General features: G+C 41.4%; 2 protein-coding genes and 1 pseudogene across 3 annotated transcripts; 1 reads left to right on the forward strand and 2 right to left on the reverse strand.

Annotated features, from left to right (window-relative positions):
* Positions 1–1488: 1488 nt before the first annotated feature.
* On the reverse strand, positions 1489–4062 carry LOC106610420 (GTPase IMAP family member 4-like; annotated as a pseudogene).
* Positions 4063–19258: 15196 nt separating this feature from the next.
* On the reverse strand, positions 19259–22539 carry LOC106610419 (GTPase IMAP family member 8). Its single transcript, XM_014209786.2, has 4 exons — positions 22129–22539; positions 21477–21545; positions 20625–21236; positions 19259–20399 (listed from the first exon to the last, which is right to left on the reverse strand). Exons 2-4 carry the CDS (start codon positions 21496–21498, stop codon positions 19615–19617), a joined length of 1419 nt encoding a protein of 472 aa, XP_014065261.2. The 5' UTR covers positions 21499–21545; positions 22129–22539; the 3' UTR covers positions 19259–19614.
* A 394-nt stretch (positions 22540–22933) lies between these two features.
* Positions 22934–27462, forward strand: LOC106610418 (GTPase IMAP family member 4). Of its 2 annotated transcripts, XM_014209785.2 has the most exons (3): positions 22934–23170; positions 24006–24056; positions 24175–27462. In XM_014209785.2, the coding sequence occupies exons 1-3, from the start codon at positions 23140–23142 to the stop codon at positions 25074–25076; spliced, it is 984 nt and encodes a 327-aa protein (XP_014065260.1). In that variant the 5' UTR covers positions 22934–23139; the 3' UTR covers positions 25077–27462. The 2 variants fall into 2 exon arrangements, with proteins under 2 accessions (XP_014065260.1, XP_045578923.1); XM_045722967.1 differs by lacking the exon at positions 24006–24056 and having other exon boundaries at positions 23071–23170.
* Positions 27463–27900: the final 438 nt, after the last annotated feature.

Here is a 27900-nt window from a genome sequence, read left to right on the forward strand (position 1 = left end):
GTCGCGTTCTGCCCGATGCCGCCCCCTCAACATCAATCAAGGGACTGCTTTGTTGCGGTGCGAACGGTCACGCTCCTCCAACCACGCCTTGCGTGCCTGGGCTGCCCCTACCGGAGGCACAGACTTAGGGAGGGCTCCCCCTAGTGGGCTGACTGACCAACAACAACAGTGACATTACTGAGACTTTGACTGGTACTGTTCAGTGATGCTTTTACTATTTATTATTACTATTAGGAACTGGGGAGCTGGCGATGTTGATGAAGACGATGATGGTGAATTACTTTAACTGCTACCTGAAGTGGATGAACAGCTTGCCTTTGTGTGTGAATGAATTATTTTATTCTACCGTGTGTGTGTGGGTGGGTGTGTGATTGAGGAGGTGGGGGTATAGGAAGTAACAGAATGGGAAACCAGAAGTGGGTTATTAATGTGAGATGTAATATATTTGTTGTTGACCTGGAGCCATTTGATAATGTCAGTGTGTCTCTGGTTTGTTCGCTCACTTTCTACACTCTGAATACTTCTATTTGATTCCTACTAATGATTTTTCACTGGTCTGGGTGGTGCTGGAGATTTGTATTGAATTCAAACAGGTGCTTCTTCTTCCCTCAATCATCAGTGTTCTTCCCATAACCCAATACGATCCAGGTATCCTCAGCATGTTTTAACAGCCTGTGTAACTTTGAAACAGCATGAAAAGCAATTCTCCTTATTGTACTGATTATTTCACCCAAGGTTCTGTGTTTGTGTGTGTGTGTGTGTGTGTGTGTGTGTGTGTGTGTGTGTGTGTGTGTGTGTGTGAGAGAGCTTGCGCCTGCATGTGTGTCAGAGGGAGAGAAATGGTATGTGTGACTGAATGACTAAGGTTTGTCCCTTAGTGTCTGTTTTGAAATGTTAAATGTTCGCTGTTCATTTCCCCGTACCTGTGTGTGAGAGATTAGAGAACTGAGTGTAATAATTGTATATAAAGTTATTGAGGTGAACATAATCTTTACATCAGCTTTACCCTGTTGATGATAATCACTGCACTTTTGATTTCATAGGGCTACTGGTTCCTTGTCTGTTTCTCCTTCCATCCTCTACTATGAACACAGCCCCATGGGTCCTGGTCAAATGTAGTGCATTATACAGGGAATAGGATGCCAATTTGTCAGTCGGTCCCAGAGTTTAAGATTTGTTTGTCTCCCTCTGCTGGCCTGGAGGACCCAGACAGACCAGGCCACCATGGATCACATGGCTATGTCTCAATTACCTTAAATGGCTTCCATTTCTCATATCCTTTACTTCTAGTAGAAGCTATACAGGACCTGACCAGGGAAAACTCCAGGCCTTAGTTATAGACCTGGAGGTTTTCCTAGTCAGGTTACTTGGTCAGGAAAAGGTCCCGGCCATATTTATATAATATTAACTGATATGAGGGGACTTAAAAGGGTTTAGGACTATATGGCTATAGCTATTAACATTTATAACCAGTTCTAACCACTTAATCTATCTTGTGATCTGTAGGAAAGGAGGAGGAGGAAAGATAAATAAGACTATTGGGACGTAGCCGGTCTCACTCAACTGTGTTGGCCATAGAGTCTCTTTATTACTTCAATGTTTAAACATCATGATTTACAGAGTCTGGACAACTGTATGCATCCATCTACAGAATTCCACTGTTCCGTCCCATATTGATGATGTCATAATGACAGTGGTATGAACACCGACCCATATGTCCATGGAACGACCGAGTTGTGGAGTGTAATGCAATGCACGAAGACGTTTTTATTTTTTGTTGTTGATTAAAACCTATTTTCTTTATAATGCCAATGCATGAAAGCTACCCTGAAATCACGTATGTAGCTAATTACCGGCTTTAATAAACTGTCATGATGATTATTTTTGTTATTTTAAGAAAATATCCTCATTGAATACAAATGCAAACATTGAATGTAATCTATTGTATCTGGCATTTGTCTTAAATTATCATTACATAATGTTTACTATTGACATACATGGAAACAATCACAGACACAGCAGAGCCAGGTTAAATGTCATAAAGCTTTATGTAAGCTATAGAATATACATCTATAGAAGTCAATGGGTCCACAGTTACAGACTATAACATTAGAATGGCAACAGCAGACACTGTATATGGATGCATTCAATGCAATGCAATGCAATACAATTGTAATTCAATTATAATTCAATGTGACTAAGCTTGGGACTCTCGAACAGCATTGTTTCAGATTTTCATTGTGTAATGCAAAAATCTTTTACTGCTTTCCCCACTTCAATAGCTCTTTTAATAAAACGATCTAAAAAGCAATTTGCTCCTTCAGCTCTCTCTCTAGCCTCCCTTTCATATTTTTCCCTCACCTCCTTTATTTCTAAATCTTTAGCCTCTTTTTCCAGTTTCAGTTTCTCCAGTTCCTCCCAGATTCTCTTCACTTGTATCTCTCTCTGGATCCTCTCATTCCCCTCTTTAATAGCTTTCTCCTGAGCCTCTTGTGTATTTGTCATCAGTTCATTCTGTCTGCGTTTCAGCTCTTCGTTCTCTCTCAGGATCCTCTCATTCTCCTCTTTAAGCTCTTTCTCCCGAGCCGCTTGGTTCAATTTTTCTTTCTTCAGTTTCTCCTCCTCTCTGCGGATCTTCTCTTCATTCTCTCTCAGGATCCTGTTCTTCTCCTCTTCAATCGCTGTCTCAGCGTCCTGGAACCTCTCAGTGGTGTAATGGCTTCCTCCATTCATCTTCACCATGTTGTTTATCTTCTCAAGCAGCTCAGTGACCTGGGAGCGATTCTTATCTTTTTTGTTAAAGACATGATATCTCTCCTTGCATTGGTCAACTAAACTTTCCAGGCCTGGATTTCCATGCAGGAAGTCTTCAATTGTTACATCCCCATCATCATCATCATGAAGATTATCTCCATGTGTGAAGAGAACCATGGTGTATTTGGATCCTTCATCACCAAAGAATCTCTGAATCATCTCCACAGTCGATAACAGCTACACTTTGCTCACCCACCTTCCCTCTTTTCTTGTCACAGTTTTTTGTCAGAGAAATAGAGGAACATTGTGATGGGAAAAGTTTGTTGCCTAGAATGATGTTTCCTGCAGCACTTTTCCCAGCTCCAGTCTTCCCGACCAGAACAATACGGACCTCCTCATTTTGTGTATGCAGTTGGAATCCTGTTGGATAACAAGAACACTTGTTAACTTTTTTAAGAGGTCTAGACTTCATGTACTGCTTGCTAGCACATTTTGAGTAATGGCTACATTTATTTGCAGCAACAGGAAATGTTAATTACTATATGGATTATAATTAATGGGCATTTCTGTAAGGGATGACATATTGTTCGTTAGGGAAAATCAAGTCTGAACTTTCAAAGTGGATATTAGAAACTTTCGAGTACTTAAAACGCAAATGCACTACAATTTTGCATTTGCTGCTGTGCAGGAAAACCTTCAGCAACAAAACATTTATCAAATTAAGATCCTACATATGTATGTGCTAAACTGTTTTTATGCCATAATATTTTTTTTGCTAAGTTGACTCCCATCAAATACCAAGCAATCTCTTGGTTTTAATATATAAATAAAGGCCACAGTACAAAAATAAATGTGTAATCCATGTGTTCCTTTTCAGAGTCATTACAGCAAGTGAGTAAGAGAATGAAAGAAAGAGAGAGAGGGGAGTGCTCTTAAACAGTGATATACAATAAGTGCATACAAGAATAAAAAATAATTATGTTAGTTATGAACGTAAAAAAATTCTGAGTAACCTAAAGTATGAATTAAACATATGTTTCACCTTTTTAAAATATATATGAGTTACTCCACTGACTTGTACATTATAATGTAACTAATAATGTTAACATTTTGTGTCAACTTGACAAACAAATAAAAGCAGTGGAGTAATATAAAATAATGCTCCAAACTGCTATACATCATTATATTTCTAGAGCACATGAAGATCAAAGGAAAAAGCACATAAAAAACTAATCAATACCATTGACTTGAGTTCCCATCTTTGTAAACTAACGTCTACTCACCAGACAGAGCAACTTTGCTGTTCATGTTTGCAGTGAAGATCCGTCAGTCTCAAGCACTGTGTGAGAGTAGTAGTAGTAGTAGTAGTAGTAGTAGTAGTAGTAGTAGTAGTAGTAGTAGTAGTAGTAGTAGTAGTAGTAGTAGTAGTAGTAGTTTCTATGCTCCTTGTAAGGATACTAAAGAGATACAGTGTGAGAGTGGGTCTGCCCGCTTGTTTTATAAAGGATCTCTCAGGGGCCCACCCTCTGACACACCCATAGGCTTTCTCTTAGCTTTCATACATTTACTGAAATCCTTTCCCACTAGTTATGGCTGTAATATAATGAAAATGTTTTGAATGGTCTAATATTTAACGATTCAGTCAAGTCAAACCGTAGTGAACTAGTAAATCCGCAGGTAATATTACATCTCACTACATTACAACGGTTTGATTTGTTTGATCTGAGCAATTTTTTAGCTAGCTACTTAGCTGTCTTTGTGTCAAAGATAATTGTGTAGTTTAGAGTAATTATCGAGGTTAGCTAGCCAGCTATCTTCGTCCGCCCCGCCACCGTTCTCCTACTTAGTCAACAACTGCTAGCGAGCTAGCCAACTTCTACCGACTAGCAGCACTGTAGAAACTAATACATTACAACGGAACGATCTGATTAGTGTAGTGTTAGCTAGCTACATAGTTGTCTTTGCTGTCTTTGTATCTAAGATAATTGTGTAGTTTAGAGTAATTATCGAGGTTAGCTAGCCAGGTTAGCTTGTGTTAGCTAGCTACATAGTTGCCTTGTAAGGTGTAGCACTGAAGCTATCGAGGTTGCCTGGCCAGCTACACTTTCAAACAAAGTCAACAACGCGGCCACTGCTAGCTAGCCTACTTTACCAGCCAGCAGTACTGTATCACTTTAGTCATTTTAGTCAATAAGTTGTCTTTGTCATAGTTTGTCATAGTTTGATAATTGTGTAGTTTAGAGTAATTATCGAGGTTAGCTGGCCAGCTATTTTCATCCCCCGCGACGCCATTTCCAAACCTAGCCAACTATTACCGATGAGCAGCATTGTAGAAACTAAATACATTACAAAGGAACGTCTTGATTAGTGTTATGTTAGCTAGCTACATAGCTGCCTTTGTATCATGATAAGGTGTAGCACTGAAGCTATTGAGGTTACCTAGCCAGCTACACTTTCAAACAAAGTCGACAACGCAGCCACTGCTAGCTAGCCTACTTCACCAGCCAGCAGTACTGTATCATTTTAATCATTTTAGTCAAAAGATTTTTGCAACGTAACCTAACTTTCTGAACATTCGAGACGTGTAGTCCACTTGTCATTCCAATCTCCTTTGCATTAGCGTAGCCTCTTCTGTAGCCTGTCAACTATGTGTCTGTCTATCCCTGTTCTCTCCCCTCTGCACAGGCCATACAAACGCTTCACACCGTGAAAGGAAAGCACATTTTTTGTCAATTAAAATAAAATAATATTGATCAGAAATACTAATTCATTTTTTATTTCATCTTTATTTAACCAGGTAGGCCAGTTGAGAACAAGTTTTCATTTACAACTGCGACCTGGCCAAGATAAAGCAAAGCAGTGCGACAAAAAACAACAACACAGAGTTACACATGGGATAAACAAATGTACAGTCAATAACACAATAGAAAAATCTATATACAGCGTGTGCAAATGGAGTGAGGTAAGGCAATTTGGCAAATTAACACTGGAGTGATAGATGTGCAGATGATGATGTGCAAGTAGTAATACTGGTGTGCAAAAGAGCAAAAAAAGTAAATAAAAACAATATGGGAATGAGGTAGGTAGTTGGATGGGCTATTTACAGGTGGGCTGCGTACAGGTGTTGGCTTTGGGGATGACCAGTGAGATGTACCTGCTGGAGTGTGTGCTACGGGTGGGTGTTGTTATGATGACCAGTGAGCTAAGGCGGAGCTTTACCTAGCAAATACTTATAGATGACTTGGAGCCAGTGGGTCTGGCGATGAATATGCAGCGAGGGCCAGTAGCTGGAAACGGCAGATTCTTTATGGAATATCTACATAGGCGTGCAGAACCCAATTATTAGCAACCGTCACTCCTGTGTTCCAATGGCACGTTGTGTTAGCTAATCCAAGTTTATCATTTTAAAAGGCTAATTGATCATTAGAAAACTGTTTGAGAAACAGACGCCTCACAAGTCGTCAACTGGCAGCTTCATTAAATAGTACCCGCAAAACACCAGTCTCAATGTCAACAGTGAAGAGGCGACTCTGGGATGCTGGCCAATATTTGAATGTCGCCAGACTGACTTTAGATGCAGTATAACGTTAGCTAGCTAGCTTAGATTGATGGGAGGCCACCGGATTTTAGCTAGCTAATGTTAGCATTGCTAGCTATTTTTAACAAACTTTTTTTTTCCTGTCTAAAGTAAATTTGACTACATGGTAATGTTGGCAAAGATGTTTCCTGCTAAATAGTTGACTACTTCAGCAATTTCATCATATTTCCAGGCACTATAGTGTAATTTAGGCGAAACAGTAATCAGCCTCCGTTCAGAATGACTGGGTTTATCACCACTTTAGGGCACCACTATGGTGCTGCCGGTAGAGGGCGGCTTGACAATGTTCATAACAATGGCATGATGCGACTGAGTGACGGAGGTGCAACCTGTGAATACCACTATATTAACTAACCCTGAATTTTGAATAAAATAAAGCAATTCCCTACCTATCTACTCCCATCACCCCCACCCAAAATACCACCCAATCCTCATTCCCGTCCAATCTCTCTGACCCTGTCAAACAACCTCTCCCTTTCTACATCATACATTTCACAAAATAACATGTTCAACCGTTTCCTCTGCTGTACAGCCATTACATATTCCAGTACCATGTTTCCCTACCAATTTCAAAGAGGAATTCAATACCGTATGCCCTGATCTCCTCCTCCTCCTGATTTTGTTCCCATTACATGACACTAATCTCCAGTACAATAAAAATGTCTGCCCTTACTACTTTCAACCTATTGTCTCTGCCAACAATCTAACCCATTTTTCTAAATCAATGTTTTAATTTCCCCTCTACCCAACTGCACCGGTATATCAAAAATATAATTTCACAGTTTTTTCTTCTTCTATTGTGTCTACTATATAATTTCCATTAACTCCTGAATGAGACGGAATCCAACAGAAGTGAATATCAATACCATTTACTTGTAAGCCCAACAACAGCATCATTTTTTCTAACCATAAATCCTGACGTTCTGACTTTCTAGATCTTAACTGCACAAAACTGATGCAGATTCCAAACATATTACTACTCTTTTTGGTCGCACTTCCTCTATTCATTGTAATCCAAAGATTATTGCAACCATTCTGTTGAATATTCAGATAAAATAATTTGTTAGTCTTTTGCATAGATTAACATGGAACTCAGGAATAAATACACCTGCTCCTGTCTTCTGTGGATCATCTCTTCATAGTTCACTCCCCGCAGCTGGTCTAGACATGGGATAGAGATAAACTTGAGGAACAGATAGACCTGTATTGTTTCAAGACACACCACTGTTTATTTTCTTCGATCAGGCTAAAATCAACATGTGGTCTTGTATAAAACCATGGTGGCACATTTCCTATTGCCACAGACGGCCCTATAACAAGATCCCGGAGTCCATATTCATCAACCCTTTTCTCAATCTCTGGGCCATAACCCCTGTTTTGATATCGTTCATATTCCCAGCAGTCTTCCAATACTGTCCGTGTATGCAAGAGCTAGCTTAACTCATCTAAGGGACAGTGGCATTTCTCCAGTATCTACTTCTAAAGCCTCAACCAGTGTAGTTTTAAATGCACCATTGCACATCCTCGCTTACTTACAACGGGTGTAAATAGCTGATCATAACTGGTTGTTTTATCATCATTCTCAATAGCCCTAACTCTACCATCTGAACTATCCTCCATGCCGACCCCCAGTCAGAGTACAGTTGTGCCAAATACACCAAAAGAACAAAGATACAACTTTGTTACAAACCAGACCTGTCCCACTCACACTGTTTTGTCTACACAGCCTCGTCTACACAGCTCGACCAGCTGTGGAAGTTTAACGAGGCTCAGTGGATTAAGGTGCAGGCGTGGCACTGCGGCCTAGCTTGCAGCAGCCTAAACATGCTGCTTGTGAGGTGTGGCTGAAGCTGCAACTGTGGCACACCCCAGCCACCCCACCAGGGGGCGCCACAGTGTCGTGGATGCATCTCAACAGAATAATAAGCATTGTTAAAAGACCTTCACAAAAGTTCCATCTAACTGAAGCGTCTGTATGCTGAGAGATGCCATACCTAAACCAACAGTGGGTGTAGGACTTTTGGCTCTTTGCCACCTAGAACACAACAATGGTTTCAGATCTTCACCCTCCTCATAACCACCATGAAACTGATGATTTAACTAAAGCCCAACATTCCAGTTTGTGCCCTAAAAGAGGATAACTATCAAATGTAGTCAAATCAAATCAAAAATCAAATCAAATCTATTTTTATATAGCCCTTCGTACATCAGCTGATATTCTCAAAGTGCTGTACAGAAACCCAGCCTAAAACCCCAAACAGCAAGCAAAGCATGTGAAAGAAGCACGGTGGCTAGGAAAAACTCCCTAGGAAAAACTCCCTAGAAAGGCCAAAAACCTAGGAAGAAACCTAGAGAGGAACCAGGCTATGAGGGGTGGCCAGTCGTCTTCTGGCTCTGCAGGGTGGATATTATAACAGAACATGGTAAAAATGTTAAAATTTTAAAATGTTCATAAATGACCAGCATGGTCAAATAATAATAATCATAGTAGTTGTCGAGGGTGCAACAAGCACGTCCGGTGAACAGGTCAGGGTTCCATAGCCGCAGGCAGAACAGTTGAAACTGGAGCAGCAGCACGGCCAGGTGGACTGGGGACAGCAAGGAGTCATCATACCAGGTAGTCCTGAGGCATGGTCCTAGGGCTCAGGTCCTCCGAGAGAAAGACAGAAAGAGAGAAAGAGAGAATTAGAGAGAGCATATTTAAATACACACAGGACACCGGATAAGACAAGAGAAATACTCCAGATGTAACAGACTGACCCTAGCCCCCGACACATAAACTACTGCAGCATAAATACTGGAGGCTGAGACAGGAGGGATCAGAAGACACTGTGGCCCCATCCGATGATACCCCGGACAGGGCCAAACAGGCAGGATATAACCCCACCCACTTTGCCAAAGCACAGCCCCCACACCACTAGAGGGATGTCTCCAACCACCAACTTACCGTCCTAAGACAAGGCCGAGTATAGCCCACAACGATCTCCGCCATGGCACAACCCAAGGGGGGCGCCAACCCAGACAGGAAGACCACGTCAGTGACTCAACCCACTCAAGTGACGCACCCCTCCCATGGACGGCATGGAAGAACACCAGTAGGCCAGTGACTCAGCCTCTGTAAAAGGGTTAGAGGCAGAGAATCCCAGTGGAAAGAGGGGAACCGGCAAGGCAGAGACAGCAAGGGCGGTTCGTTGCTCCAGCCTTTCCGTTCACCTTCACACTCCTGGGCCAGACTATACTTAATCATAGGACCTACTGAAGAGATAAGTCTTCAGTAAAGACTTAAAGGTTGAGACTGAGTCTGCGTCTCTCACATTGGTAGGCAGACCATTCCATAAAAATGGAGCTCTATAGGAGAAAGCCCTACCTCCAGCCGTTTGCTTAGAAATTCTAGGGACAATTAGGAGGCCTGCGTCTTGTGACCGTAGCGTACGTGTAGGTATGTACGGCAGGACCAAATCGGAAAGATAGGTAGGAGCAAGCCCATGTAATGCTTTGTAGGTTAGCAGTAAAACCTTGAAATCAGCCCTTGCCTTAACAGGAAGCCAGTGTAGGGAGGCTAACACTGGAGTAATATGATCAATTTTTTTGGTTCTAGTCAGGATTCTAGCAGCCGTATTTAGCACTAACTGAAGTTTATTTAGTGCTTTATCCGGGTAGCCGGAAAGTAGAGCATTGCAGTAGTCCAGCCTAGAAGTAACAAAAGCATGGATTAATTTTTCTGCGTCATTTTTGGACAGAAAATTTCTGATTTTTGCAATGTTACGTAGATGGAAAAAAAGCTGTCCTTGAAACAGTCTTGATATGTTCTTCAAAAGAGAGATCAGGGTCCAGAGTAACGCCGAGGTCCTTCACAGTTTTATTTGAGACGACTGTACAACCATCCAGATTAATTGTCAGATTCAACAGAAGATCTCTTTGTTTCTTGGGACCTAGAACAAGCATCTCTGTTTTGTCCGAGTTTAAAAGTAGAAAGTTTGCAGCCATCCACTTCTTTATGTCTGAAACACAGGCTTCTAGCGAGGGCAATTTTGGGGCTTCACCATGTTTCATTGAAATGTACAGCTGTGTGTCGTCTGCATAGCAGTGAAATTTAACATTATGTTTTCGAATGACATCCCCAAGAGGTAAAATATATAGTGAAAACAATAGTGGTCCTAAAACGGAACCTTGAGGAACACCGAAATTTACAATTGATTTGTCAGAGGACAAACCATTCACAGAGACAAACTGATATCTTTCCGACAGATAAGATCTAAACCAGGCCAGAACTTGTCCATGTAGACCAATTTGGGTTTCCAATCTCTCCAAAAGAATGTGGTGATCGATGGTATCAAAAGCGGCACTAAGATCTAGGAGCACGAGGACAGATGCAGAGCCTCGGTCTGACGTCATTAAAAGGTCATTTACCACCTTCACAAGTGCAGTCTCAGTGCTATGATGGGGTCTAAAACCAGACTGAAGCGTTTCGTATACATTGTTTGTCTTCAGGAAGGCAGTCAGTTGCTGTGCAACAGCTTTTTCTAAAATTTTGGAGAGGAATGGAAGATTCGATATAGGCCGATAGTTTTTATAATTTCTGGATCAAGATTCGGCTTTTTCAAGAGAGGCTTTATTACTGCCACTTTTAGTGAGCTTGGTACACATCCGGTGGATAGAGAGCCGTTTATTATGTTCAACATAGGAGGGCCAAGCACAGGAAGCAGCTCTTTCAGTAGTTTAGTTGGAATAGGGTCCAGTATGCAGCTTGAGGGTTTGGAGGCCATGATTATTTTCATCATTGCGTCAAGAGATATAGTACTAAAACACTTTAGTATCTCCCTTGATCCTAGGTCCTGGCAGAGTTGTGCAGACTCAGGACAATGGAGCTTTGGAGGAACACCCAGACTTAAAGAGGAGTCTGCAATTTGCTTTCTAATGATCATGATCTTTTCCTCAAAGAAGTTCATAAATTTATTACTGCTGAAGTGAAAGCCATCCTCCATTTGCGAAGGCTGCTCTTTAGTTAGCTTTGCGACAGTATCAAAAAGAAATTTCGGATTGTTCTTATTTTCCTCAATTAAGTTGGAAAAATAGGATGATCGAGCAGCAGTAAGGGCTCTTCGATACTGCACGGTACTGTCTTTCCAAGCTAGTCGGAAGACTTCCAGTTTGGTGTGGCGCCATTTCCGTTCCAATTTTCTGGAAGCTTGCTTCAGAGCTCGTGTATTTTCTGTATACCAGGGAGCTAGTTTCTTATGACAGATGTTTTTAGTTTTTAGGGGTGCAACTGCATCTAGGGTATTGCGCAAGGTTAAATTGAGTTCCTCGGTTAGGTGGTTAACTGATTTTTGTCCTCTGACGTCCTTGGGTAGGCAGAGGCAGTCTGGAAGGGCATCAAGGAATCTTTGGGTTGTCTGAGAATTTATAGCACGACTTTTAATGCTCCTTGGTTGGGGTCTGAGCAGATTATTTGTTGCAATTGCAAACGTAATAAAATGGTGGTCCGATAGTCCAGGATTATGAGGAAAAACATTTAGATCCACAACATTTATTCCATGGGACAAAACTAGGTCCAGAGTATGACTGTGGCAGTGAGTAGGTCCAGAGACATGTTGGACAAAACCCACTGAGTCGATGATGGCTCCGAAAGCCTTTTGGAGTGGGTCTGTGGACTTTTCCATGTGAATGTTAAAGTCACCAAAAATTAGAATATTATCTGCTATGACTACAAGATCCGATAGGAATTCAGGGAACTCAGTGAGGAACACTGCATATGGCCCAGGAGGCCTATAAACAGTAGCTATAAAAAGTGAGTGAGTAGGCTGCATAGATTTCATGACTAGAAGCTTGTTGTTTATTTTTTTTTTGTAAATTGAAATTTGCTATCGTAAATGTTAGCAACACCTCCGCCTTTGCCGGATGCACGGGGGGTATGGTCACTAATGTAACCTGGGGGTGAGGCCTCATTTAACACAGTAAATTCATCAGGCTTAAGCCATGTTTCAGTCAGGCCAATCACATCAAGATTATTATCAGTGATTAGTTCATTGACTATAACTGCCTTGGAAGTGAGGGATCTAACATTAAGTAACCCAATTTTGAGATGTGAGGTATCACAATCTCTTTCAATAATGGCAGGAATGGAGGAGGTCTTTATACTAGTGAGATTGCTAAAGCGAACACCGCCATTTTTAATTTTGCCCAACCTAGATCGAGGCACAGACACGGTCTCAATGGGGAAAGCTGAGCTGACTACACTGACTGTGCTAGTGGCAGACTCCACTAAGCTGGCAGGCTGGCTAACAGCCTGCTGCCTGGCCTGCACCCTATTTCATTGTGGAGCTAGAGGAGTTAGAGCCCTGTCTATGTTCGTAGATAAGATGAGAGCACCCCTCCAGCTAGGATGGAGTCCGTCACTCCTCAACAGGCCAGGCTTGGTCCTGTTTGTGGGTGAGTCCCAGAAAGAGGGCCAATTATCTACAAATTCTATCTTTTGGGAGGGGCAGAAAACAGTTTTCAACCAGCGATTGAGTTGTGAGACTCTGCTGTAGAGCTCATCACTCCCCCTAACTGGGAGGGGGCCAGAGACAATTAATCGATGCCGACACATCTTTCTAGCTGATTTACACGCTGAAGCTATGTTGCGCTTGGTGACCTCTGACTGTTTCATCCTAACATCGTTGGTGCCGACGTGGATAACAATATCTCTATACTCTCTACACTCGCCAGTTTTAGCTTTAGCCAGCACCGTCTTTAGATTAGCCTTAACGTCGGTAGCCCTGCCCCCTGGTAAACAGTGTATGATCGCTGGATGATTAGTTTTAAGTCTAATACTGCGGGTAATGGAGTCGCCAATGACTAGGGTTTTCAATTTGTCAGAGCTAATGGTGGGAGCCGTCGGCGTCTCAGACCCCACAACGGGAGGAGTAGAGACCAGAGAAGTCTCGGCCTCCGACTCCGACTCGCTTAATGGGGAGAAAGTTGAAAGTTTCTGTCGGCTGAATAAGCGACACCGGTTGAGCATTCCTATAGCGTTTCCCTCCAGAAGCCATGAGAAAGATGTCCGGCTGCGGGGACCGTGCGAGGGGGTTTATACTAACGTTACTATCTGTACTTACTGGTGGCACAGACGCTGTTTCATCCTTTCCTACACTGAAATTACCCTTGCCTAACGATCGCGTCTGAAGCTGGGCTTGCAGCACAGCTATCCTTGCCGTAAGGCGATCGTTCTCCTGTATATTATAAGTACAACGACTGCAATTAGAAGGCATCATGTTAATGTTACTTAGCTTCGGCTGTTTGAAGTCCTGACGAACCATGTCCAGATAAAACCTCCGGGGTGAAAAAGTTGAATGAAAAAAGTTGAGTGAGGGAAAAAGTAAAAATATACGGTAATGAAAAAGTAAAAAACCGTCAGGTATCAAAGTAAGATCGGCAACAAAAACGCAAAGCAGCGTAAACAAGTCTGCAAGTTGTGACCGGAAACAGGAAAAAGCCTAACTAGTCCATGAAGATGTATTACGATTGTAAACACAGCTATTGTTTTCAGGTTGCGGCCCTGCCCGTATCCTTAGTCTGCCTAAGCAGCACAGAAGAAACTCAGTACAAAGTCAATTCATACTCACATATCCACGGATCAATGAACTTAAAGGTGCATTCAGCTGACAAACAAAACAACTTACTCAACACATTCATTCATTCATTCGAGCCGCTAATGACTATTCTGTCGTTTTTTTTTCATTCTGCTTTGTGTTACCAAGGACACTGATTTTACAACGTGGATAACTGCCAAGAGAATACATAAGGATGTCTCTGGTGTGGCGTTTGTGACAGATATCATAGCCTTACAGTATAAAGCAACACAGAGGAAGGTAGTGACCTACTGTCTAACACAGCTGATAGATCTACTCATCTACCCTCCAAAACCTGAACATCAGCAGTAAAGCTGGTAAATAACCTGTATAGTCTACTTTATGTAACCTGTATAGTCTACTATATGTAGCCTTCAAGAGGGATATGGTGGTCACATTCATATTCTTCACTTTGATTGAACTCATGCATGTCTTCTGTTTGAGGCCAAGTTATATCTGGTACATTGTCCTGTCTTTATACAGTATCTATTCTGGTTATGGGAGAATGTGTGGTTTACATTTCTGGTTAATTAACAATACCATATTTTAAAATAAAACATGATGATGAAAGGGTGATGTTCGATTTTAAAGGGCAACATTTTCTGTGTCTTCATAATATGGAGAACTACAACATGTATGTTTTTTAAACCTAGTCAGACAAACTGATTGACAGCTAGTCCTCTACAGGACCTTGGACTAGACGTGGATGCCTTTGAGAACCTGGTCAGTGACTGTCCCACACCATTCCTCAACCTTGCAGTCCTCTGCTGCAATGTAAGATACAATAAGACAGACGGACAGACAGACAGACAGACAGACAGACATAATTGCATGCATCCATGACTGTGTTCATACTTACTGTAACTGCGTAGATTGACAAGCTAAAACCAATTATACATTCCAAAAAGTAAGCACTGTTTACCCTCTTCCTGCTCTCCCTCACTCTGTTTCTCCCTCTACCTCAGATAAATGTAAAGATGCATCCCTCGTTCTCTGAGATAGTAGTCTTAATGGAGGGGATGGAGAGGAGAGGAAGATGGTCATCCATCTGGGTGATTATCGCTCCTCAGAATCCGCCACCGTCCACAACAGCCCCTACCGACGACGGAGTTCCCCAAGTCTGTCATCTCCCTGACCTCCCCCCTCAGGGGAAACCTCTTCCTCCGCGGGCTCCTCCGGAAGCTGCCAGCCCCTCCCCTGCACCCCCGAGCTGGGGCGAACGCTCGCCCTCCTCCGGGACCCCAACCTGCAGAAAGAGGAGGGGGTAGAGGAAGTGGAGGATGAAGGGAGGGATAATGGAGGACGTGTCAGATGATTCAGGGCTGCTTCTGGACCTGGACATGGTGTCTCTGGGTCCTCTGGAAGAGGAATGTTTTTCTCTGGGGGAGTCTATGGACTGCAGCAGGTCTCCTGACACACTAGAGGGCGCTGTTCCTTCACCAGGGAGACGTCTACTACACCCAGCCTCGTCCTCTTCCTTCCTGTTTCTGCAGCCTAATGGCTGGGGCCACCCAGTCTCCAATGCCCCTCCCTCCCTCCTCTCCCTCGTCTGGACAACAACAACATCTCGGCGATCGTGGTCGTCAGCCGTCCGATTGGCTGGAGGACTAGCGGCTGCCGCAATCCTCCCGGGCCCCCCTGCTGGCCCCGCCCCTGAGCAAAATGAGGTAATTTCCTATCCGGGCTGCTATCTGATTGGTCTGAGTTTTCCGTCCATGTGCGTGAAGGGCATGCCGACTCCTCGTCACGTTCTGCCCCGACGACACGACCGGAACCTCAACGGGGGCGGCGTTGGTGACGCTTCAGCTGCTACATCAATCAAGGGACTGCTTTTTTGCGGGGCGAACGGTCTCGCTCCTCCAACCATGCCTTGCGTGCCTGGACTGCCCCTACCGGAGGCACAGTCTTAGGGAGGGCTCCCCCTAGTGGGCTGACTGACCAACAACAACACCACCAGTGACATTACTGAGACTTTGACTTGTACTGTTCAGTGATGCTTTTACTATTTATTATTACTATTAGGAACTGGGGAGCTGGTGATGATGATCATGATGAAGAAGATGATGATTACTACTACTTGAAGTCGATGAGCAGCTTGTCTTTGTGTGAATTAATAAGTTATTTTATTCTACAGTGTGTGTGTGTCGGGGGGTGGGTGGGGGTATGGGAAGTAACAGAATGGGAAACCAGAAGTTGGTTATTAATGTGAGATCTAATATATTGGTTGTTGACCTGGAGCCTGGTTTGTTCACTCACTTTCTACACTCTGAATCTTTCTATTTGATTCCTACTAATGATTCTTCACTGGTCTGGGTGGTGCTGGAGATCTGTATTGAATTCAAACAGGTGCTTCTTCTTTCCTCAAACCTCAAAGTTTTCTTCCCATAACCCTCTATGATCCAGGCATCCTTTCAGTGTGTCTGCGCTTGTCAAAAGGTGAGTGTAGCTGGTGCATGGAAGTCAGGCGCAGGAGAGCAGAGATGAGTGGGCAAAGCACTTTACTTAGGCGATCATTTGCACAGAACGCAACCACGTCACAAAACAAATGCCCAACGAACAAGTGAGGCAGCACAAAGTACAAAAAAACCAAGTACAAAGTACCGGCTGCCACAAAGCACGGGTAAATAAAACAACACCCGGGGCAAACCAGCCGGAAGCGTGCCAACTTTGACAATGAACAATTTCACATACAGACATGGGGGGAACAGAGGGTTTAATACACAACAAGTTATGAGGGAAATGTAAACCAGGTGTGTGGGAAAACAAGACAAAACAAATGGAAAATGAAAGGTGGACCGGCAATGGCTAGAAGACCGGTGACGTCGACCGCCGAACACCGCCCGAACAAGGAGAGGAACCGACTTCGGCGGAAGTCGTGACAGCGCTTTAACAGCTCGTGTAATTTTGAAACATCATGAAAAGCAATTCTTCTTATTTATTGTACAGGTAATAACTCTCAAAGTTCTGTGTGAGAGAGAGAGAGAGTGTGAGAGAGTGAGAAGTGAGAGATGGTGAGAGTATGTGTGTGACTGAATGACTATAGTTTATCCCCTGATGTCTGTTGTGAAATGTTAATGGTTCGCTGGTCATTTCCCCGTACCTGTGTGTGTGAGATTAGAGAAATTAGTGTAATAATTTTAAATTAAGTGAGTGAGGTGTACATAGTCTTTACTGTATGTTTTTTTTTACACTGTTGATGATAATCGCTGCACTCTTGATTTCATAGGGCTGCTGGTTCCTTGTCTGTTGTGTCTGACTGGGTATGTCTGAAATGGCACCCTATTCCTTATATAGCACACACATTTTGACCAAAGCTTCGTGGGCCCTTTTCAAAAGTAGTGCACTAAATAGGGATTAGGATGCCATTTTGTGTCAGCTCCAGAGTTGAAGGTGTGTTTGTCTCCCTCTGCTGGCCAGGAGGCCCCAGACAGACCAGGCCATTGTGGCTCACAGTCTCAATACTCTTCAATAGCTTCCTTTCCTCATACCCTTTCTTTCTAGGAGAAGCTGTACATGACCAGACCACAGAAAACTCCAGGCCCTAGTTATAACCTGAAGGTTTTCCTTGTCAGGTCACTTGGTCAGTAAAAGGTCCCGGCCCTATTTATATATCAACTGATATGAGGGAACTTAAAAAGGTTTATGACTATATGGCTATAGATATTAACGTGTGTAATCAGTTAATCTAGCTAGTGATCTGTAGGATGAAAGATAAACCAGAGTATTGGGATGTAGCCGGTCTTACTCAACTGTGCTGAGTCTCTTTATTACTTCACAGTTTAAACCGCATTATTTACAGACTCTGGACAACTGTATGCATCTCTTCAAAGAATTCCACTGTTCCAGTCCATATTGATGATGTCATAAAACATATTTAATTGTCACGACTTCTGCCGAAGTCGATGCCCCTCCTTGTTCGGGTGGTGCTCGGCGTTCGACGTCACCGGTCTTCTAGCCACCATTGATCAGTTTTTCATTTTCCATTGGTTTTGTCTGGTCTCCTTACACACCTGTTTCTTATCCCAGTAATTACATGTTGTGTATGTAACCCTCTGTTTCCCCTCATAATCTTGTCGGTGATTGTTTGTTATGTTATGTACGTGTTGATTATGTATCGGTGTGCGACGGGTTATTGTTTACCCGGATTATTGAGTACGTTGGTTTTGGAGTTAGTTTTCTTTAATAAATAATACATTTTTTAACCACTTTGGTTTCTCCTGCGCCTGACTTCCCTGCCACCTACATACAGGTTATGACATTAATTCACATCATTGCATAAAAGATATCCTGAAATAATGTTGTTTTTACCAGAACCTTTCCACTAGCCCTGCTAGCCACACTGACCTTGAGAGCTTATATATACGTACATACTGTAAGTATGTTTCAATACTAGATCAGTGTGTCTCACGAGGCTATCCTTCCTCATGCAAGACACTTCTGATTAGCATAGCTACTAGCTTTATAAACTGTTTCATGATAAGAATGTCCTCATTGAATATATATAAAAACATTGAATATCTCTGCATTTAGTCATGCATTTCCTCCCATACATCGGGCGAAGCAGATCCAGGTTAAATTGTATATCTATAGAATATACACTGAGTGTTCAAAACATTATGAATACCTGCTCTTTCCATGACATAGATTGACAAGGCGAAAGATATGATCCCTTTTTGATGTCACTTATTAAATCCATTTCAATCAGTGTGGATGAAGGGCAGGAGACAGGTTAAAGAAGGATTTTTAAGCCTTGAGACAATTGAGACATGGATTGTGTATGTGTGCCATTCAGAGGGTGAATAGCCAAGACACAATATTTAAGTGCCTTTGAACAGGGTATGGTGGTAGGTGCCAGGCGCAATGGTTTGAGTGTGTCAAGAACTGCAACGCTGCTGGGTTTTTCACGCTCAACAATTTCCTGTGTGTATCAAGAATGGTTCACCACCCAAAGGACATCCAGCCAACTTGACACAACTGTGGGAAGCATTGGAGTCAAACATGGGTCAGCATCTCTGTGGGACGCTTCAACACTTTGTAGAGTCCATGTCCAAATGAATTGAGGCTGTCCTGAGGGGAGGGGGGGGGGGCGGCAACTCGATATTAGGAAGGTGTTCTTAATGTTTTTTACAGTGTATATCTACAGAAGGCAATGGGTCCACAGTTAAAGACTACAACATAAGAATGACAATAGTACAAGCTGTATGCAATACAATGCCAAACAATACAATTCCAACTCAATTCAATTAAGCTGCTGTGACTCATCCCCAGAATAGAAGTGACGAGACATTGCAGCTGTTCCTCCAATCACGGCTCCTGTTGCATGATTGGTCCCTCCTGTTATTTTAATTATTTTAAACAATAATGAGCAACAATACAGTTTGAAAAGAGGCTGGGTATAGTTATAGACATAATGAATACAGAACAGAAACCAGGATGGGTTTAGTTATAGACATAATGAATACAGAACAGAAACCAGATTGATCTTATGAAGGTACAGTAATGAAGTCAAACATCTTGTAGTTATGGACTCTCATTGAGAACTGCATGCATTTACTACAGCTCCCACTGAAGTTCCAAATGCCGCACCAACTGCCATACCAAATGGGCCTCCAACTACTCCCACAGTCATTCCGATTAAGGCACCTGCCCTTAAGCGGTTTGCATTCTCAGCATTCTTTCTAGCTTCTCTTTCCTGTTTTCTCTCAGCTTTTCTTCTTCTTCTCTTAGACACTCTCCTTCAAACTTTGCCTTCAGTTCCTCCATCTCTCTGCGTCTCTGCTCTTCATTCTCTCTCAGGATCCTGTTCTTCTCCTCTTCAATCTCTCTCTCTGCCTCCTGGAACATCTCATTGGTGTAGTGGCTTCCTCCATTCATCTCAACCATCTTGTTTATCTTCTCAAGCAGCTCAGTGACCTGAGAGGGATTCTGGACTTTGTTGTTGAAGACATGATACTGCCTATGGCATTTGGTAACCAATCTCAGAAGATCTGGACTCTCTTGTAAAAAAGCATTGATTGTTCTTCCTTCAACCTCACCTCCACATGTGAAGAGAACCATGGTGTATTTTGAAGCCTCCTCCCCAAAGAGTTTCTGAATGATTGCCACCGTTTCCTGCTCCTCTTTAGTGAATCTTCCCAGCTTGATCACAACCAGGAAAACATGGGGACCAGGAGCAGACAGAGAGATGCAAAGAGCGATCTTTCTCAGTGCCTCGTCATTGGACAATGTAGTATCAAACAAACCTGGGGTGTCGATAACAGCCACATTTTGCCCATCCACCTTTCCTCTGGCCTTTTCACAGTTTGATGTCAGAGAAACAGCAGAAAACTTTGATTTAAAAGCTTTTCTCCCCAGGATGGTGCTTCCTGATGCACTCTTCCCTGCTCCAGTCTTACCAACCAGAACAATCCTCAGCTCCTCCATTGGTCTCTGTCCTGTGGGATGACCAAGATTACTTTTTTAGAGGTCAAATGTAGTACATATTTTGTTCAGTGCAAAAAGGTATAGCTAGCCATTGTTTAAATTGTAGCTGAAAGTCACTATGAAATACATTGATAGACAGTCATTATGAAATACTATTGGATACAATCATCCTTTTAAATTAATGTTAAGCAATAAGCTTAAGTTAAATTAAATACGCAGAAACTGGACAAACTTACCAAACCACATTCTTCTTCTCAAGGATTTCTTCATGCAGTAATCAATGTGGTACACTTTGTCTTGTATCACAGTCTGCATTCTGCTCATCATTCGAAACAGTTCTGTCACCTGGCTTGGAGAGCCAGATTCATTGTTGAACACATGGTATCTGTGATCATACTTCTCTACAACTTGCCTCAGTGGGACACCTGCTTTTCGGAGAAAGTCCTCTATCGGTGTCCTTTTCAAGTGATCTCCATATGTGAAGAGAATCATTGTGAACTCCCTTGCCCTCTCGCCAAACATGTCTTCCATCTTTTGTACTGCTGCTCTCTGCTCCTCTGTGAACCTGCCCAGCTGGATCACCAGCAGGAAGACATTGATGTTCCCATGTGTGTTCAGCCACAAGGACCTGATAAGTTCATCAGAAGACACCTCAGCACAGTCCAGTCCTGGAGTATCAACTACAGTGACTCGGTTCCTACACACCAGACCTGTCTCCCTCTTACAAGTCTTTGTCACAGCTGAGGAACCAAATGATGATTCAAACACCTCCCTTCGTAGGATGGTGTTTCCTGAAGCACTCTTCCCACATCCAACTTTCCCCACCAGCACAATCTCCATAAGACAACCTTCAACAGAAAAAAAACACAAATATGATTTATTCTCAGCTCAGACATATGCTAAAATAAACTGACAGCAGTTTTTATTTTACCCTTTTCAAAATAAATATGGCTTATTAAAACTCATATGGTTAAGATGATGTCCATGTGATAAAGCATCACACTGCCAAAGTAAAAAATATGTAATTGTATATACTATTAAACTAACAAAATACCTCAATGTCTGATAATTTTGACTTGTTGTCTTACCATGAGAGGAAGATTGATCCATGTCATCTCATTGTACACAACCAGGGATGCTGTGTGTTACAGATATGTCTGCAACAAAATAAGTAGGTGCAATAAAAATGGGATAAATATATGTCAAAACGTAACAATATAAAGATATTCATATAATCTTGATTGTGTATATATGGTTATATTGTGTACATATGTATACTATAATTGAAAGTAAAATACATAGCTCTTTTAATCCATAGGCTACTTCTGTGTGTCTGAGATTAATATGCATTTCTCAAAAGGAAGCCTATAGAATTTCATATAACATTCAGTTGGTGAAGTCATTGGTAGACCATGTGAACTGCTGTAGAAGCATGGTCTACTCCCTTCTCTAAGGTATTCTACCAACGCAACAATGACTCTTACAATGAGACAATGTTGACAAAAGTGTACACTACCGTGTAGATTCATCCTCAATTGTAGGCCTATAAACCAAATGTTGGTCTTGCTGTACTTTGAAAGACGATTTAAACAAAAAATAAGCGAAATGTCTTCATTGGATATTTAAAATACTGTGAAAAACATTTCTTACAGTTGAAACACTAACGTTAACTAGTAACGCTAGCCCTCAAACTCTGCCAAATTTTTGTCATATAACGTTAGCCCGTGGTCATGATTTTACCTTGAAACTGTTGTTGAAGTTGGCCAATTTTGTCCTCAGGAAATGTTAATCCATGTAGATTACAATGAAGACATATCTGGTACAATCATCACGCCACTGAATTAACAGTATCAATCGTTTGATGGTACAATGTAGCCTACAGTCAATGTACACTGAAAGCCAACCTAGAAATACCCGCAGCAACCTTTGGATAAAAATGGAAGCTCTGGACTGCAGGGTTCAATATGTAACACTCGCTCTGCCTTTACCTGGTAGCTAACATTCTATAATGTTCGCCTTATTTCAGTTTATGTGATAAAAATACATGTATAGTGTAGAGAATAATTGCTCAATCTAAATAACTGTTAACTATATATTTTCTTCAATTGTATTTTCAGTTGTTTTAAACTCGTAAAAAAGCGAAAGTAAAAATGTAAACGACGGGAAGCATAGAAATAGCGCTAATAGAACGTATCCACCGTTTATCAGTTTTGCTTTCATGCGAATAACAGTTCTATAATTTACTTTAACTATGTGCTATGTGAATTTAATTTGGTCGACCACAATATTAAAGGGGCAATCTGTATTAGTAACTGCTGTTCAGTGGTAATTTCAATAAATGATACACACCAAATGATCTTTACAAATAGAACTCGTCTCATGAGCTTTAATATAACTGCTTCATGAGCTTGAGTCAGAATAACCAAAAAAATGTTGTTTTAAGCCATTATTTGTACGAAAAGTATTTGTAAACCAAACATATTTTTTAAACTATACATGTTGATTTCATGGACTTCCAGTCCTTGCATCTACAGCATATTTATGTGTTTTAAGAATTGTTGCATTTCTCCAGGTCCACCCCTCTCTCTAGCATAAAAAAGTGGTTGGGCTGCCGTTCGCCTGGAAGACGAATTACAGATTGTGGCTTTCATGCTCATCTCAAACTGTACTAGGCGTTACTATGCACGTGACTAAAGATTAATCCAACAAAGTCATTCATACATTTCGGAATTTCAGGCAACATCGACTGCGATGGCGACTTCACAATGTGAAAAACATGACCGTAAGTGCATAATGATGACATAAGGTTTGCGTTATTGTTTATTCTCACAATGGTGTTGGGGATTGCGTACATTTGGGTGATTTACCCACCACACTTTCAAAGTACAATACGCCATTTTGAAAAGTCACTCAACTCCATACTGTGTTTAAATTTACTGTAACTCACTTTGGTGTATAATAATGATTTTTTTTTACAAAACATATGTCCATCTCAACTACCTTGTACCCCTGCACATTGACTCGGTACTCCTTTATATAGGCTCGTTATTGTTTTTAATGTGCTACTCTCTTTTTCTGTGTGCAATATTTGTCTTACTTTTTAACACTGTTGGGATGGGCTCGTAGCTAAGCATTTTACGGTAAAGTCTACACCTGTTGTATTTGGCGCATGTGGCGAATACATGTGATTTGATTTGATTGATGTTTATTTTGATCTGTTGGATTTCATATAATTTTGGAACCAACGAGAATTAAAAAATAATGTTATTTCAAAGGTAATAAATAACTTAGGCCTACAGTCGCTTACTAAATTAGAATTTTACTTACCAGGTGTTTATCTACCCATTTAATTTACTCACTGATCATTCGTTAAGAAACATTTTTCTTAACATATAATAGCCTGCATTCATATTGGAAATCTCAAATATTAAAATCCATCTGCAATATGAGCTCTTGCTCTGGTTGACTGTGCAACAGCCTGGGCATATGGCCAAATACACCGACAGTTGTTTTGTGTTGTTTACTTTTTTATTTTCAATTAATCCTATCTGAAATGTGATTTGTCTTAGTGATGTCTTTAGCAATATGTTGATGCATACTTGTTAATTATATTACAGTGAGCTCAAGCAGAAAAGACAGAAGAGCCAGCATGATGTCTCCTTTAGAATGTAAGTTAGGCCTAGTTTGCTAAAAAAATATAGGTGTTAATTAACACACACACATACAGTAAAACAATAAGGTGGATTTGATGGGCTTGAACTAAAATGATGTTTGTTTGATTTGTAGTTTCCGAGCTGAGGGTTGTTCTGGTGGGGAAGACTGGAGCAGGGAAGAGTGCATCAGGAAACACCATCCTGGGGAGAACTGAGTTCATAGTAGATTTCGCTGCAGAGTCTGTGACCAAACAATGTGATAGGAGCAGTGAGATGGGCATCACAGTCATTGACACCCCTGGTCTGTTTGACACTCAACTCTCAGAGTCTTCAGTGACGACCCAACTGGTGGAGTGCATCACTCTCTCCTCCCCTGGACCCCATGTCTTCCTGCTTGTTGTTGCCCTTGGTCGTTTTACAGACGAAGACCACACTGCTGTTGCAAGGATCAGGAACATCTTCGGCGAAGCAGCAGTCAGACACACCATGATTCTCTTCACCCATGGAGACACACTGGAAAAAAAGAAGAAAAGCATTGAGGACTTTATCCAGGCGGCTGGTGAAGGCCTGCAGCAGCTCATTGAGACATGTGGAAAAAGATACCACGTCTTCAACAATGAGAACTTGGACGACCGTGAGCAAGTAAAGCAGCTGATGGACAAAGTAACAGACATGGTGAAAGACAATGAAGGGAGGTGTTACACCAATGACATGTACCAAAAAGTGGAGAGAGCCATCCAGAGCAGAGCGGAAGAACTGAAACAGGGGTATGAAAAAGAGCTGAAAGAGAAGGAAGACCTGGAGTCAGAATTAGAGCGAGCAATGAAGGCACTGGATCTGAAAGACTCTGCTATACAAGAAAAACAGAAAGAGATAGATGACCTGCAGGGACAAGTGAAACGGATAAGAGAGGACAAAGACTTGCTAAAAAAGAAGAAACAGAGAGTCAGAGATAAGGCAGAAAAAGACTTTGACAAGAAAAATATTGTTGTTGAATTCGCTAGAAAATCTACTGAACGTTGTACCACACACTGATGATCTGCACAAACATGTTGTAAAAGAGCAGAGAAGTGGCAGAGACTGTCGGCATGGTGTCATTATGAAGTTAATGATTGACTTCATAACTCTCACTCCTTGGTTTGGGCAGCCATGTTAGGTTTGGACAGCCATTTTACTGTAAATGATTATCTGAGCACTTATGTTGCATATTAACCTATAACAGTTCTAAAAAAGTGTAATATCTGCCATACAAAGACAATGATACAAATAATGCTTGTGTTGATAGCTTTTTGCATAATGCTTGCTTACATAATGCCATATTAATCTCATATTATATTCTATGATGAATATATTTTTATAGAATGCTACAAAACCACAAAAGCAATATTTTTACAGCATCAATACAATGTCCATGAAAATTAGCAGCCATTGTATACTTAAGCAATAAGGCACGGGGGGGTGGCCAATACAGCAGGTTAAGGGCTGTACTCAAGCAGGACGCAACGCGGAGTGCCTGGATACAGCCCTTAGCTGTGGTATATTGGCCATGTACCACAAACCCCTGAGGTGCCTTATTGCTAGTATACACTGGTTACCAACGTAATATGAGCAGTAAAAACCAATGTTTTGTCATATCCGTGGTATACGGTCTGATATACCACAGCTGTCAGCCAATCAGTATTCAGGGCTCAAACCACCCAGTTTATAATGTTTCTTTGACAGTACCTGATGGATTCAACAAAACAAGTGGTCAAGTGGTATTTTCAGTGGCCATTTATTTTACAGTGCCATGAAATATCCATGAAATAACTTAATATGAACTATTTATGCTTAGTCATTCATCGTTCAGCCTTCTCCTGATGAATAATGGTAGCTGTCTTATACCAACTATAAAGGAGAGGTGTATATTGCTAGCTAATTTAGCCTGACAGGCAGGAATAAACCTAAACCTAATTCAGGTAAATATTAAATGATTGACTCTCAAATGTGCAATACCCAAGCATATATTTATGGTCATAACTGAGGGTAATAAATCCAACTTATATTCATGCTGTTAGTAGTAATGCTAGAGGACATTTCTGAACATCCTATCCTATAAATCAGTTAATGTGTGGTGTTCTCTAGCATGGCTGAAGAGCTGCCTTAAAGTGGTCCAGTTAAAATGTATTCAGGCCCCTTTCCCAGGTTAATAGGAAAGGCAAGGCCAACTTTCACTCTCTTATTCTCTATCAGTCAGGGTTGGGATCAATCCCATTTCCATTTCAGTCAATTCAGGAAGTACACTGAAATCAATTTTTAAACTATGCCTTTCAATTAGGAGAATTACTAAATAGGAATTTGGTTGATTTTCTGAATTGACTGTAATTTATGATGCATGCAAAATCTGAGCAGGGGAAAGCAACCTAATTCTGCATTCATAGCCACGTGGGAAGGTGGTAATGAATTACCAGTTGGATACATTCACGTGCTTTGAACTCGTTGAGAAATGCAGATTGGCTAATGGCCAACATCGACTGTAAACTAAAGTACATCTATCAATCTTATAAACAAATGTTAGTGTTCAAAAACCATATTTATAGATTTATTTGTATAAATAATGTTTTGTTGCATGTAACTGCCAAATGCTAAAGTAAAAATGCTCTTATTGAGGTCATTTTCGTAGTAGGTGAGGTCAGAGGTCAGCTACTGCAGAGTCGATAAAGTGGCACTCAACCTTAGTTGAGCCATGCATCGTCTGAGCAGGGGAACAACTTCCTGCCCCTGTCACCATTAAGACGCCCACAATTGATACAGTTAGGGGGAGGAGAAAGACTACGACTCAAAGCACAGAGACTAGAAGAGGAAATTACTGTTTATACACCATATCCCCTCCTCTTGTAGAAACCAGCCCTGGTAGTGGAAAAGTCACATGATTTCATCTAAAATGTGTCTTTGCATTATAACTCCCTGCCCTCTAGATACAACTTGATTTTTTAAACTCATAATACAAGTATGGTCATAGCATTCACCATGCAACAATGTTCTTTCTCCTTTAGGTCTATCCTTCCTGTTAAGCTGCTATCTCTTTGAGTGTGATTTAGCAGCCTAAGTCACATGACTTCATAGAAAATGTGTCTTTGCATTAGAACTTCCTGCCCTCTCGTCACTTTTGTGTTGACTCAAAAGTGTCCATAATGTATCAAGTTTCTATGTTTATACAACGAGGGAATAAGTTGACTGTGGTGCATAGTAGATAATGAAGCTTTCTTTCTATTATGAGAACTATGGTTCTGTGAGGTCATAAGAACAACACAATACAGAATTATCACATGGATGAAGTCATTCATTACAGTATGTTCCTTAGGGAAATTTACTTGACAAATGCTTGATGGCTGAAATGTGTCCTTTGTGAGTGTTAATAATACATCTAAGTAATACTTTATTTGTGAGTGCCTCCCATCTTTTCCAGGTGTCTGTTATTCCTGATAAAATGTAACTCAATACAACAACATTTTCCAGTGATCCAAAAAATAATAATAACAAAAACAGCTAAATATTTGTTCATCAACCACCCAAGTGTCGTTCTTAATGTAGGCTACAATAACAGTAGAATATATTTATTTTCATTTATTACGTTTATTTGAACAGGGACAATGTACGACAAAACACATGTCTCAGATGTGAGAAGTGATACATTGCAACAGATTTGGCTAACATCTAATTTACATCTGCAGTCTTCCTGTGAATGTGCCTTGTGGTAACCACAATCCATCTCTCATATCTCCTGACTTGTCTCTACAGTAAGAGGACTATATAGATGTCTTTTTCCAAGACTTCATTGTAGATAGTACAGTGATGTTCTATCCAGCAAAATACATTA

Source organism: Salmo salar, chromosome ssa08, assembly GCF_905237065.1.
Source record: "Salmo salar chromosome ssa08, Ssal_v3.1, whole genome shotgun sequence".
Classification (NCBI taxonomy): domain Eukaryota; kingdom Metazoa; phylum Chordata; class Actinopteri; order Salmoniformes; family Salmonidae; genus Salmo; species Salmo salar.

Bases quoted from the DNA above. Each gene is read 5' to 3' on its own strand.
- LOC106610418 (XM_014209785.2), top strand. From the start codon at position 23,140: ATGGCGACTTCACAATGTGAAAAACATGACC. The intron at 23,171-24,005 runs GTAAGTGCATAA...ATTATATTACAG, and splicing joins ACAATGTGAAAAACATGACC to TGAGCTCAAGCAGAAAAGAC. The intron at 24,057-24,174 runs GTAAGTTAGGCC...TTTGATTTGTAG, and splicing joins CATGATGTCTCCTTTAGAAT to TTTCCGAGCTGAGGGTTGTT.
- LOC106610419 (XM_014209786.2), bottom strand. From the start codon at position 21,498: ATGGATCAATCTTCCTCTCATG. The intron at 21,237-21,476 runs GTAAGACAACAA...TTTCTGTTGAAG, and splicing joins GGATCAATCTTCCTCTCATG to GTTGTCTTATGGAGATTGTG. The intron at 20,400-20,624 runs GTAAGTTTGTCC...GTCATCCCACAG, and splicing joins GAGAAGAAGAATGTGGTTTG to GACAGAGACCAATGGAGGAG.